We start from the raw sequence: 9767 nt of genomic DNA, 5'->3' as shown, positions 1-9767 counted from the left end.
GGCAGTTGATGTGAGCAGGGTGAGAGCTGAAGAAAGACTGAAGCGGCGAGGAAGGTGGATGAAGGCAGGAAGGCGAAGTTGTGCTCCCCCAGCCTGGGACTGGCCCTTTTATACCCTGACTAGCTGGGGATGGGTCTGGCGTGGGGCACATCTTACTGATTAACTGTGCTCGGCACACCCAGCAGCAGCGCAGACGGTGAGTTCACCATGAGCACCAGCACCTACGAAGCACTCACAAAGTGCAGGAGTTGCATTTTTTTTTTCTTTTTTTTTTTGTGACGGTCATGATCTGGCTGTTGAAATATCTGAGAAAACACTAAATACTGCCTGCTCAACTCTCGCTCGCAGCCATCCCCTTCCCACTCCCTCTTTTCACCTCTGCAGGAGATGGTTCCTTGTGTTGGGCAAGCGCTCGCTCGTCTCTGTTTCGTGGATGAATCAATCCCTCTGTTGCGTAAAGGCACGTTATTTCGCAGTGCAGTGGTCCGAGGTCTGAGAAATCTGTTATTGCGGGTCTGTGTTTTCCTGCTGCTGTGGTTTTGAGTAAACCCCAGCGGGGCATCAGCTCCTCAGGCCCCAACTTGTCGGAAATTCTGGACTCTTGTTCTCATGCCCAAACAAGAGTCATTTAAACTGAAACTGATACAAGAGGGAGAAAGGGGTAATGGAGGGAAAGCCAGGATGGTGGTAGAGTGCTAGTGGACATCTCGGAACATCAGCTCTCAAAAACCAGCTGGGGAGCGGGAAGGACACGTAAGGTAGTTTGGGATTTTCAACTGGTATTTTCAAACCTTTTCTTTCTCTGAAACGTATCTACGTTTCATCCTGATTCAGACTGACAGCAAATGATGAAATGCCGGAATCTGACCTGGGAGGGAGTTACCGTTGGCTATGACGACGCAAAACCTGAGTTGGCGATTTCTCAGGGCTTCACCTTCTCAGATTTTTGGGCTGTTTCCTGACTCACGGGGTGACCTTGTCTCTACACGGCGTGAAGCCTGTTCCCAGGCTGTCCTCCCCATGCCCGTCATCCTTCCCCTCCGATATCTCTTGCTCACAAGGAAATTCAGTGCGTGGGATCTGGGCTTACGACATTGTTCACGGCCAACTCCCTCTACTCTTATTCTGCGTAGCACCCAGGAAAGGTCAAATTCCCCACACGGAGTACTGCGTGCAGCTCCGGAGTCCTCAGCACAGGAAGAACATGGACAAGTTGGAGCGGGGCCGGAGGAGGCCCCGGAGATGCCGGGAGGGCTGGAGCCCCTCTGCTGTGGGGACAGGCTGAGAGAGCTGGGGGGGTTCAGCCTGGAGAAGAGAAGGCTCAAGGGAGACCTTCCAGCCCCTTCCAGTCCCTCAAGGGGCTCCAGGAAAGCCGGGGAGGGACTCTGGAGCAGGGAGGGGAGCAATGGGACGAGGGGGAAGGGTTTTACACTGACAGAGGGAGATTGAGATGAGATCTGAGGAAGAAATTGTTTGCTGTGAGGGTGGTGAGCCCCTGGCCCAGGTTGCCCAGAGCAGCTGTGGCTGCCCCATCTGTGGAGGGTTCAAGGCCAGGTCAGACAGGGCTTGGAGCAACCTGGGCTGGTGGGAGGTGTCCCTGCCCAGGGCAGGGGGTTGGAATGGGATGGTCTTTAAGATCCCTTCCAACCCAAACCATTGTGTGATTCTATGAAATAGTGCATTTCTCTGGTGAAAGACGTGTGCTGGCTCGACTCGCCCTGTGCGTGCCGTGTGGTAGCACTGTGCACACAGGCACTTATCCCAGCGCAGGCAAGATGCTTGAAAGTCGCTCCCAGTGCCTTGTTTGGGTGCCGAGGGATGGAGCTTCTTCTCTTGGGCCCTTCAGCCCTTTGGGTTGTCTCTCTTGTGGATGCCCGTGCCCAAGCTGAATATCTACTCGTCAGAGGAGGGAGCAGCCGCCCTGCAGAGCGCTGCTGGGAAGTCGTAGCTTTCCCCAGCCATTCACAAGGCGCGTGCAGGCACCAGGGTATGGAGCAGGCGTTCACAGATGCATCTTCCAAGTGCACACTTATGCTTGCCCTTTCACACGCGGAGGCCGGGCAGTCAAGTGAGTTTGACCAGAAGGTCCCCAGAGGGTAATTTGCAGACGCCTGTCATCTCTTTTTGCCTTTCAGCTATGCTTTTTTTTTTCTTCTCTCTTTTCCTCTCTGTTCTTCTAACATTTCCATTACACATGCTGGAACGAAGCTAAAATAACTGTTCTGGGAGTGTTTCAGCTACTGTGTGTTACAACAAGCAGCAGTTTTTAAGAGAAGGGAGCTTCTGTGACTCAGCTACCAACTGTCTGTCCTAAAGAACTCTGTAAAAACGTTATGGGTAGCAATTAGCAATCAGTTCCCTCCACACGTTGCAAATTCAAGCCCCTGAGTGCAAGCACCATTCATTTCATTAGGGCTAAGGCTTTAATCTGGGCTGTGCTAGAATTAATGAGGACTGTCCTCTCCCACTGAAACATAAGCCCCAGGTCATCCCTCATCTGTTTGACTTGTCCGGCAGGACTGGATGCAGAAGGTGACGTACGTGGTGACCAGAGCCTTGCTGTGGCGCGAGGGCGGCTGTACGTGGGTCATGTATCCAGAGATGCGAACTTTTGCCAGGGTGGTTTTTTGTACCTTGCGTGAAAAGGGATGCCCTAGGAGAACAAACGTTCCGGCCCCAGCCCTTCCCATGCTAAATGAAGGGCTTTGTAATCTCGGTGTTATGACCCAGGTGTTGATGCAATGGATGGCATCCGTCTGACGTGCCCCTTGGCTATGTACGTTACAGCCTCTCTGGTTAGAGAGTGTGTTTGGCCAGCAGAGGGGAAGACCATGAGGAAGACATAGCCAAGCCTGCAGGTCTTTGGGAAGGAGATTTCCTGAGGGATGCAGAGAGGGACACGCAGAGTTGAGAGCATCCTAGAAAATTATGGGAAACTGCTGGTCTCAAAGGACAATCTAAACAGTCTGTCGTTCAGGGACTGCTAGTTCCCCTCTGTTTCCCCATCTCCTCGAGTATCTTCCTCAGAGTGCTTCTCTACCTAGAACTTACTGAAAACATGGGGCGAGGGTGGGGGCTTTTTCTAATCACATCTATCTGTACAGCTCATCTGCCAGCAATGAGATCTGTCACCCTGTAGCTTTCAGCCAGCTGATGCTCTGCTTTCACTTCTCAATTAATTTCTCCCGATTAGTCAGAACCACATCTGAAATTGCTATACCTCCTCTGGTTTTTCCTCCACCTTCTCAAAACAAGATCTTGTCTCCGATGTATTCTAGGAATGTGAGGAAACGTTGGATCTGGAAGACTTGCACTTTCCAATGGATATCCCATTGCATGTTTTTTATAGCTATTGGGTGAGCAACATCTCATTCAACATAGTGCATGAATACCGATGGACCAGATCCTCCACCTGCTTGTAGTCAAAGGAGAGGGAACATCAGCATCGCGACCCAAGATGAACACCTAAACCAGCGTGGCCAGTGCTCTGAACAGGAGGAGAGTGTTTTCAACCCGCTCGGGCAGATGCTGCACTGCTGGCACCTGCACTTAGGTGAGGCAGCTCACGGTAAGCGGGGTTTTGAGATGGACTGATAGACTTGAACAAGTCGGGTGGTTGCTCTGACTCCCCTGGTAATTAGTTCCCTATTGTTGTAAGTTTATGCAGGTACATCACACGCTTGGCGCTGCCCTCTGCACCCCCTGGGAGCCGGGCTGTCGGGTGTTGTATGGGCTGGAAGCTGCAGAGTAGATGAATCTGAGACCTTTTCCCCCGTGCCCCGCTCCTGCCTTGGCGTGCCCCGTGTTTCGCTTCCAGGGGTTTGACTTGCACGGTGGGGAGAACATGGAAATCGTGGCAAACCTCCCTTCGGTGCTGCACCGTGCCCGTGTGTTTTGGAGAGATTCAAGAAATGTGAATGCGGAGCAGAAATCTGCGCCTTTAACTGGGCAGGGCCCTAGGAAAAGTGCTTGTTATCTGCATTTGCATTTGCTGTTCCATGTCTTTAATTAAAAGGTCCACACAATAGAATAAATTACATATGCATTTTTATTAGACAAACACCAGAAAGTGAAGAGAGACAAACAGTCATGGGACACATTTTATATACAAAATCCGGCCAAAAAATGCTGAGCTGTAACAAGCAAGTTGCAAATTTAAACCAGCTAGACTCGTGTTCAATGGCAGAGCCCTACACAATGCGTGCTGGACAACACAGCTGAGAGAGAGCTCCTAAAATATGAGGCTCCTGTGCAACGAGACATTGGGTTTAGGTGGCCCTCATTCTGTTGACCCCAACTATGCTTTAATAAAGGACCAGTGTTTTCTGGCGAGTGAAGGTGTCTGAAAGGAGACTTTTAGCTTCTGTAACTTCTTCTGGTGGAGGAGGTCGAGACGAACTTCACGCTGGAGCTGCTGCCGCCTCCGAGGGTGGTGGTGCTCACCCCGGGACCGCTGCCACAGCTGAAGCTGTTCCCCATATTGCAGATCCCCCCTCCCATGCTGAGGTTGCTTCCTCCTCCGTATCCCGTTCCCACAGTCGTTCTGGTCACGGCTGCAAGAAAGAGAAGGAAAAGCTCTCAGTTTCTCTGGGCATTGGCTTCTTGGTGCAGAGACGCATTTGTGCTTAAATCAGGTCATTGCAGTTTAGAGTTTAGAGACTTACAGATATTCACTGGGACGCCGTCTCCAGCCAGCCTGTTAGGGGACAGAACACAGCAAGGTAAGAAGAGAAGAAATGTGACGATAGTGGGGGGGGAAATAGGGTACGTTTCCTAGAGACCTTTGGGGAGAAAAATAAAAACTTGGTGTAATTCGGGGATGCTTCCCACAATGTTATTTCCATTAGACAGGAGAACCTTCCCTCCCTCTGCCCCCTAATGCCCTGCGTAGCATTTCCAAAGTGCTGAGCATCTCCATTGCTCTGCTCCTCCCACGCCAGGATGAGAAGGTTGTGTTTCCCACCCACCTGCACTCCTCGCCCTCCAGCAGCTTCCTGTAGGTCGCGATCTCGATGTCCAGGGCCAGCTTGACGTTCATCAGCTCCTGGTACTCGCGCAGCTGCCGGGCCAGGTCAGCCTTGGCTTGTTGCAGAGCATCCTCCAGCTCGGCCAGTTTGGCTTTGGCATCTTTGAGGGCCAGCTCCCCACGTTCCTCAGCGTCCGCTATGGCCGCTTTCAGATTTGCGCACTATGGAAGAGAAACCCCCAGTCAGACTCCCCGTACTGGACCCAGACTTGTTCTTTGTATACCCTGAAATCACAAGGTCTTATTCCAGTTCCATCAGATTCACCAGTTTTAGTGACGGTTCTGGTTTTGAGAGAAAAAGGGTCAAACTGAGCAGAGCTTGCCTAAGTTGCCTCTGATGTTTTCCTTCCTCTCCCTTGCAAGTCAGGGGGTAAATTGGTTAAAAATATTGGGTTTGCCGCTTTTTACCTGTTTCTTCACGCTGTCGATTTCAGAGCGCAGGCGCTGGACGTGGCGGTTGAGCTCGGAGATCTCCTGCTTGGTGTTACGGAGGTCGTCGCCGTGCCTGCCGGCCGTGGCCTGCAGCTCTTCGTACTGTCACAGAGAGAGGAACAAGCAGTTAAGGTCAAGTCCACCATTTTTGGAGTAACGAGGGTGCCTGAAAGCGTGAGTCCTCCCTGGAGCCCAGAGTGGCTGCTGCGCAAGATGGAATGTTTGGGAAGGCTTTCTTGGCAGAGTCAGACTTTATCTGTTCAAGACAAGATATGAAGATAACAACACGGAAACCCCCAGTTTCTTCACCTTGGTCTGGTACCAGGACTCTGCTTCAGCCCGGCTTCTGTTGGCGATGTCCTCGTACTGCGCCTTGACCTCGGAGATGATGCTGTCCAGGTCCAGGTTTCGGTTGTTGTCCATGGTGAGAACGACGGAGGTGTCGGAGATCTGGGTCTGCATCTGAGAGAGCTCCTGCAAAGTGCGCAGCGGATTAGGTGAGCTCATCCACCCGGGAGATGCCTTTTCATCCTCTCGGATGAGCGTGCAGACCTGGGAGAGGCTGCAGATTGTTATCTAAACAGCTAAGACGGTTGGTATAACGCTAAAGAGGAGAAGGATTTAGCATCTCCCGGGGGAAGAAATTACAGGCTTTCTGAGGAAAGGAGGGAGAGAAGAGGGTTGAAGTCTCTTGGGAGGTGGTTGTACTCACGGCTTCGTAGAGGGCTCTCAGGAAATTAATTTCTTCAGTCAGCGCATCTACCTTGGCTTGTAGTTCCACCTTGTTCATATAGGAAGCGTCTACATCCTGGAGGATGAGAGATTTATGTAATGTGCTTTAAGCTCTTACTAGCGAGTCAGGAGCACGCGTATCTCTGCGATAACAGTCCAGGGAAGAGACCGTAAAAAAAGCTTTTGGAATATGAATGGGTGGATTTGTGAATGAATAGGAGACTAGAGCCCTCCAGATAATCACCAGGTGGTATTCTGTAATTTGCCCTCACCTTCTTGAGTGTCACAAATTCATTCTCTGCAACTGTGCGCCTGTTGATTTCATCTTCATACCTAATGGAGGGAGGCAGAAGGAGCATTTGTTTAGGCAAGTAACAGACGGGGGTGATTTTAGTTTGCTGGAATGAACTTCCTTAAGAGCATTTTGCATACAATGTTCTTTTCTCCTACAGAGCACCTGAATAAGAGACCACGAGCATGTTCCTAGGCTAAACTAGTTAAAACAAGTACATCAAAAAAAATGTTAAAGAATCTATTCTTTTTTTCCTATTTCTGGCCATTAGTCATACTCCTTCTGCCTGTCTTAAGCAAATTAAGCGTGCTGTCCTGAAACTCTCAGACCTACTGTGTAATTTTTTTTCTTCTCTCAGTAGGTAATTTAGTTAATAAGTCTTTGATCATATTCTAAATTATTCCCTAAATGTTTGTGTATTTGGACCTGTTAACTCCGTTACCGTTTACCTCGAGAGAATGTCACAACCTTCACCGTCGGGAATTCCTGCATCCCGGACTCTCCTGGATCCCCCCGATGGCTTCTGGATGGTGCGTGCGGGAATTACCTTACCCAGGTAAGCAGACCGCTCGCTCTGCTTCTACTTACTTCTTCTTGAAATCCTCCACCATGTACTGCGTGTTGACGAGCTCTCCTTCCAGCCTGCCCTTGTCACTCAGCAAGCTGTTCAGCTGCATCCGCAGGTTGTTGATGTAAGTCTCAAAAAGCGGCTCCAAGTTGTTCCGAACTGTTTTCATCCCCTGCTCCTGGAGCAGGCTCCACTTGGTTTCCAGCACTTTGTTTTGTTGCTCAAGGAATCGGACCTGCAAGCAGAAATATCCTGAAGATGTTTGGAAAGAACAGAGATTCTGGAGAGCTTTGCTTGCAAATGGGGGGGTCTCGGTCCTAGCTGAGGTGGCGAGGTACTCTTTCCAGCTGGTTTTCATAGCCAAATTCTCATCTGGTAGAAGAAGGAATTTGCTGTTTGGCTGCAGGGACCCTGCTTATTATCGCAAACAAACTCTGGAGTGATCACTGATTTTTTTGCACCATGCTTCCCCTTCATTACGTTGCTAAATCAAGACAAGTGCGTGCATTTTGGGTGAAGAGAGCATACAAAAATCGGATCAGAGCGAAACGGGGTTTGCGCTCTTACTAAGAAAACAATAGTAAAGGGCTATTTCTCCTTCAGTATGGCTCCCCCCCACCCCCAGAATCTCCAAAATAGTGTAGCATTTTCCTTGAAACCAAAGAGGAGCGGCTCAGCCGTAACTGGAATCAAGCAGATGCTCCTGCACATCTAATACAGTTAACAAGGAAATGAAGTGGGCAGACAGCGTCAGATGAGATTTTGCTATTTGGAACTAACAGTCCAAACACGCCGGTGCTCTTACAGTGATAACTCTAAATGCCTTTGAGGAAACTCAAGCAAGGAAAAGCTTACTTCTCCCTAGTGCCAATTCATGTGGTTCCTTTCTTGGTCATTTTAGATGGGTTGCTTGCATCCCACTTTCGCCATCTAAAAAATTGTTATCAAGGCTGCTATAATGCTCAGTGAAGAGACCCCAACATCTCGAGAAGGATGGGTTTGTCTTCTAGAGCTTTCTTTCTCCACTGCCTAGGAGATGTCAAGCAGCAAACGAAGACCTCGAGTACTGGATGATTAATTCATAGCAACCACTACGTAGCAGGTACCGTTCCCTGGAGTTTCTGGGGACTGGGCATCTTCCAGTCTCACTCCTCACTTCTGTTCCTTCTTGATCAGCTTACACGCTTATAAAGCAGCTAAGAAGAGAGTCCCCATCAAAAAAAATCAGGACAAGATATTTAGGGAAGCTCATGTCTCACCTTGTCAATGAAGGAGGCAAATTTGTTGTTGAGGGTTTTGATTTGTTCCTTCTCCTCCTTCCGGATCCTTTGGATGCTGGGGTCAATCTCCAGGTTAAGAGGTTTCAAAAGGCTCTGGTTGACGGAGACTTCATGGATGCCCCCAGCAGGGAATCCAGGACCACCCATGCCACCACCAAATGCACCGTATCCATAGCCAAGGTTAGCTGGCATGCCAAAGCCACCACCGTACACACTACCAGCGCCACCACCAAAACCTGCAGATCCATAGAAGCTACCACCCCTTCCAGCCACAGAGATCCTCTTGCATCCACCAACATTGTAGAGGCTTTTGCTTCCAAAGCCACCACCGACCCTAGCAAAGCCGCTGCCGGCATTGCAGCTTCCCACCCGGGTGACGGAGCGTGAGCTGAAGCTGGTGCGGCAGGTGTTTGGGACGATGGCCGAAGCAGCGCTGAAGCCACTTCTTCCCCTCTGAATCCTCACGGTGGACTGGCGAGACATTGCTGGCTTTTGGGTTGGGATGGATGCTACAGCAAGAATAAAGGAGCAAAGGTGCTGGCCTGGAGCAAGGAGTAGGAGGGAAAGCAGAAGGATGAACCTGTGCTCTCCACGGGCTCAGGAGAGCCCTTTTATGCATTTATGAGACTGGGATGGGTTTGATGAGGTGGATCATCTTTCTGATTAATTAGGCTTGGCATGTCCAACAGCATTCTGGAGAGTGAACTCACTCCGCGCACACGCCCTTCTGAAATAATATAGCCAGGTTCTGAGCTGGTATTGTTTGGGAATAACTGTCGCCTTCTGCCGCCTTTGTAGACAGCCAGACTTTGGCCATATCAAAGCGTTTGAAGGTTGCGATGAGTCACGTTGGGCACGGGGAGGAAAACACCATTCAAAACTCCCGTCACTCAACACCTCTCTCATTTGAAAACTTCATCCCTCGGGATTGCTTTCACCCCTTGTCTGTTCACAAGCAGGGTTTTGAGGAGTTTTTTGAGGAGTCCCTTGTGTTTCAGGGCAGGGATCTGTGTTGGGCAGAGCCGTGTTTTCCAGCAATCCCTGCGGTGAATTGTTCTCTCCAGGGCTTTTGTGGTTTGTGCTGCGTGGGGATACACGCGTTCGTAGTGTACTCTGTGCCACCACAGTGTATCTGCAGAAATAGTTTTGCTTCCATCCCTATACAGGCTCAGATCTCTTCTGAAAATTCTGCTTCCGCAGATTAATTCTTCTTTCTGCCACTAAAAAAAAATAATACAGGAATGAGAAGGAAATGTTTTGACGAGGTCCTTTGTTCCTGTGTGGATTTTGACAGCTGCTGTTGAGCTCTGTCACAAAAGTTGTGCTCGTATCTCAGCTTGGAAGATCGGGAGAACTTTGGTATTTCAGCGGGATGGAAACAAACAAACGGAGGAAAAACAAAAGACAAAAAAGAGGAGGAAAGATTGTGGGAATGGG

The 9767-nt window shown here is 50.0% G+C and overlaps 1 protein-coding gene across 1 annotated transcript; it reads right to left on the bottom strand.

The window, feature by feature from the left end:
- Positions 1 to 4356: 4356 nt before the first annotated feature.
- LOC128901247 (keratin, type II cytoskeletal 5-like) lies at positions 4357 to 8813 on the bottom strand. The gene is made up of 9 exons (XM_054183100.1): positions 8310 to 8813; positions 7071 to 7285; positions 6463 to 6523; positions 6171 to 6266; positions 5768 to 5932; positions 5435 to 5560; positions 4968 to 5188; positions 4665 to 4696; positions 4357 to 4553 (listed from the first exon to the last, which is right to left on the bottom strand). The coding sequence occupies exons 1-9, from the start codon at positions 8811 to 8813 to the stop codon at positions 4357 to 4359; spliced, it is 1617 nt and encodes a 538-aa protein (XP_054039075.1).
- Between the last annotated feature and the right edge of the window lie 954 nt (positions 8814 to 9767).

Source organism: Rissa tridactyla, chromosome 24, assembly GCF_028500815.1.
Source record: "Rissa tridactyla isolate bRisTri1 chromosome 24, bRisTri1.patW.cur.20221130, whole genome shotgun sequence".
Taxonomy (NCBI): domain Eukaryota; kingdom Metazoa; phylum Chordata; class Aves; order Charadriiformes; family Laridae; genus Rissa; species Rissa tridactyla.
The sequence above is the reverse complement of the archived record's forward strand: the minus strand, read 5'-3'. Positions and strand labels throughout refer to the sequence as shown.